The 4,202-nt window shown below is 35.7% G+C and overlaps 1 protein-coding gene across 1 annotated transcript; it reads right to left on the bottom strand.

The window, feature by feature from the left end:
* Positions 1 to 2,355: 2,355 nt before the first annotated feature.
* Positions 2,356 to 3,418, bottom strand: LOC102916253 (olfactory receptor 2AG1-like). The gene has a single exon (XM_006991753.2). It carries the CDS (start codon positions 3,301 to 3,303, stop codon positions 2,356 to 2,358), a length of 948 nt encoding a protein of 315 aa, XP_006991815.1. The 5' UTR covers positions 3,304 to 3,418.
* Between the last annotated feature and the right edge of the window lie 784 nt (positions 3,419 to 4,202).

Genomic DNA, 4,202 nt, shown 5'->3' with positions numbered 1-4,202 from the left:
CCAACGTTAAAGAGGATGATGAGATGCACTGAATTCCAACCCGCATGTTCTGTCACCATACCTGAGTCATTCCACCATTGCCCTGTAAGGCCACCATATATACAGTAAGGAGAAACATATCACTGTATGTCAACAAGTGAAGTAAACTTCTACAATGAGCACATCAACTCAATAAAATGAGTGCCTGTTACAAAAATGAAAGAATATCCACTAAATGTACAGAGTTATCACTGGGATTTTAAAGGAACTTGATTATTTCTAGTACATTGACTTCTACTGATTTTAGAAAGAAAATTGTACTTATTTTATCTACTACATAAAATGCATAATATTATATGAGTTAATGTTGTTCTGCATTATGTTTCATATAGGTATCCATTTAATTAAAATAAGATTAAACACCTATCCTTTCAATTATGTATTAGGGATTTATGGTGAAAACTTTCAAAATCCTGTCTTTTGTGTTTTAAAAAATACTTTTCATTGTTCTTATGTATCATCAGTTTACAGTGAAACATCACATTGCTCCTACCTAACTATAACTCTGTACCTATCAATGATCAATACTTCCCTGTTCCTGTTGCTCACCATCAACTTTCCCCAGCATCTGGTAAACATTGACATATTTTCAATTTTTATGATAGCAACTCAAAAATAACTTCATTTAGTGTTATGAAGTAGCTATGAAACTACCTTTGAGTTAAAAATGAACATGAATCGATTATCCAGTTTTCATAAATGCAACACAAACTTCCATAGTAGAGAATATTAAATTAGCAAGAAAATAAGTTACAGTTTTTTCCTGTCGTTCTTCCAATTTCAACTAATTTTTTCATTCAAAATGTTTTATAAATTATGTTTTTAATTGAATTACAAGATATTAGGTTTCTATGTGGCTTTTTTCATACACCTTTCATCTTTCCTGCCTGCCCCCATTTTCCCACCCTCTCTACTTAAACCTTCCTCCCTCCAATATTCTACCTCTCTACTTTCATATCACCATGTTTTGCCAACCTCCATCCTTAAGGCATGTCTCCCTCTGTCCCCTTTCTAGTTTCCTAGATCTACAAATACTCTAGCCTAAACACATGAGCTAAGGATTTACAGCTAGGATTCACATATAAGAGAGAACATATAGTCTTTGTCTTCCTATGTCTAATATCTCCAGTGTCACTTGCTTTTAATTTCTTTTTGCCATTCGTTCCATTTAAATGAAATTATTTAATTTTTCTTCATGGTTGAAGACAATTCTGTGGTAAATATTTACCAAACTTCCATTATTTGTTAATCCATTAATGGATATCTACAGTGATTTCATTTTCTAATTATTGTTAATAAAATAGCAATGAGTACAAAGTTTCAAGAGTTTTTAATGGTAAGATATAGAGTCCATTAGTTATTTCCCTACAGGTGTCACAACTGGGTCATAGTTTAGTTCTATGTCTAGCTTTTGGAGAAATACCTAGATTGATTTTCACAGAGGCTACATTCATTAACAACTTCCATCTCACTGTGTAAGTGTACCCTCACCCCACATCCATGGCACTGTTTGTTGTCATTTATTTCTGAAAGATGGTAACCCTAATTATGGATTTAACTGATACAAAATATCACAAATCATGCTTATTAATAGTAAACAGGTGATGCTTTTACACATGTAACCATTGTGTAGGTTTAAAGCACATACACATACCAAGACTCTGGACCATGGACAGTTTTTGAGATAATTACAGGTATCTTAGGAAAAACTGAAAAAGCACTGGTTTATTCATCTTGTGAGACTGTATTACTCATAAGATATAAGTGTAAATGTTGAGTTCAGTTCTTATCACTGAAAATAAATTAAGAAATGAAAAAGTATATAACACACACATACACACATACTATAAGCCATAGATGGCATCTGTCAAATCATCCAGAAGGTTGATGCTATTTGAACATTCAACAAACTCTCATTTTTTTTACTAAAAATTTATACAAAATTCAAAAGTATTCTCCCATTGATGTCTGAATCATACTTGAAAACATATTTTGATACTTATTATAATTGTTATTCAGTGTCTTCAAAAGTCAATTCCAAGTTTTTAATGTAAAATTAGTTTAGAGCATCTAAATGGCCCACCTTGACAACAGCCTTATTTTTGTGTCCATATTTGACAAAGCACCAGGTTCTCTAATATCTCCTGAAAAGAAGATCCACAGAGCATTTCCAAAGGATTCCATACTTTCTTCCCCTCCCATACTTCTCTATCAAGAGACACACCATTTACTCTAGGATTTACCATGGATATTTAATTCACACCAGAATTCTGACTTTGTGGAAAAATTGTTTAGAAGGTTACTATTTAGAACTACCTAGAGGTTGGCTTGTGTTGACAGTCGTTTTCCCAGGACTCTCTTCAAAGCCCCAGTGACCTCCTTATTCCTCAGACTGTAGATGAGGGGATTCAGAGCTGGAGTGACAATTGTGTAGAAAACTGAGCTGATATTGTCTTGTTTGGGGCTGTGGAATTGACTGGGCAGGACATACATGAAGGAAGCACCCCCATACCACATCCCAACCACAGTCAAGTGGGAAGAGCAGGTGACAAGGGCTTTCTTCCTGCCCTCATTTGAGGGCATATTGAGCACAGTGAACAGAATTAGTGAGTAGGAGGCCAGGATGGCAGCAAGAGGAAGAATTAGCACTGTCACACCCATCACATAAACCATGAGTTCATATCTGGAGGTATCTGCACAGGCCAGCTTTAGCAGGGGAGGGATCTCACAGAACAGGTGGTTGATCTGCCGAGATTTGCAAAAGGAATACTGCATGGTGTAGGTGCTATATCCTAGTGCACTGAGGGATGCCAGGATCCATGATGTGGCTATCATGAGCCAGCAGACTTTGTGACTCATTAAGATTGTGTAGTTTAGAGGTTGACAAATGGCCACATACCTGTCATAGGCCATGAAGGCCAGAAGGAGATCCTCTGCACTGCCCAGTACCAGTTCTAGAAACATCTGAAGGGCACATCCCCCAAAGGAGATGGTATTATCTTTGAGTAGAAAATCAACAACAGCCTTGGGAGTGATAACTGAGGTGAGGAGAAGGTCCATGAGAGACAGTTGTCCAAGTAGGAGATACATGGGCACATGAAGACGGACATCCATGGTGATGACTAGGAGCAGCAGTCCATTGCTGATCAGGGCCAAAAAGTACAGGACTGTGATTGCAGCACAGAGAAGTTCAGGAAAGCTACTACCATCCAGAATACCCACCAAGATGAAGCCACTTCCCAATGTGGAATTCCAGACTTCCATTTTGTGCGGTTTCCTTAGCTGCTTAGAAACAGATGGCTCAGTGAAGTTTTGCTAATATAAGCCCTAATTTTGTCACATAAGGATGCCAAACATGATTTCATTATAATATCTTTTATACTAGTGAACAGCTTTTTTTCTTGATTTTCAAATTTCTTATTTTATTTTAATTTATATTTTTGATAATTCCATATATGAGTCTTGTATTTACTTCCACTACATCTTCCCTTCAAACTCTTCCCATGCCCCCAATTCCCTCTCAAACTCATGTCCTCTTATTCTTTAACTTGTTACATAGGTGTTGGTGAGTATATATGCATGTCCATGTTAGAGCATGATATATACTCAGTCTATTTAGTGTTGTTCATATATACACATTTTTAAAGCTCAGTTTCTACATTTCCTTAGTCCATATTGTTTGTGGGTAATGACATTGGAAATTACATTTTTTCCCATATTAGTTATCTCTCTTGCTCATTCCCCACATTCCCCATGATTCTCAGAAATGAGTGCCAACTTTCTAAAATAATACATTATTGTGTTTAAGAACATGTTTCTATTAGAGTTAAAACTTTGGAAATTACTTGAACATCTTTTTTAATCAAATTATTGTGTAGCTATAAAGACACAAAAAATATAACATATAAGATCCTAAAACACAAAACTTACTTTTTTCTTGTAAGAAATTACTAAAAGCAATTAAATAATACTATTTTATATTGTATTCTAATTCGATAATCCTATCCCAATACAGCCTTTGACCCTGATGTTCCAATTTCTCTCCTGGAATTCCATAGTAATTTTACCAGGTAGAGACAGAGATGAAGAGGGCTCTATCTTTGTTTGGAAAAAATCCTAGTAGTGCATGGTACCCAGTATTACAGTGAAGCCAACAGAGTCAG

This window comes from Peromyscus maniculatus, chromosome 1, assembly GCF_049852395.1.
Source record: "Peromyscus maniculatus bairdii isolate BWxNUB_F1_BW_parent chromosome 1, HU_Pman_BW_mat_3.1, whole genome shotgun sequence".
Taxonomy (NCBI): domain Eukaryota; kingdom Metazoa; phylum Chordata; class Mammalia; order Rodentia; family Cricetidae; genus Peromyscus; species Peromyscus maniculatus.
Note: the sequence above shows the minus strand (reverse complement) of the source record. Positions and strands in the feature narration are given on the sequence as shown.

Coding starts and splice junctions, on each gene's coding strand:
- LOC102916253 (XM_006991753.2), bottom strand. CDS start 3,303: ATGGAAGTCTGGAATTCCACATTGGGAAGTGGCTTCATCTTGGTGGGT.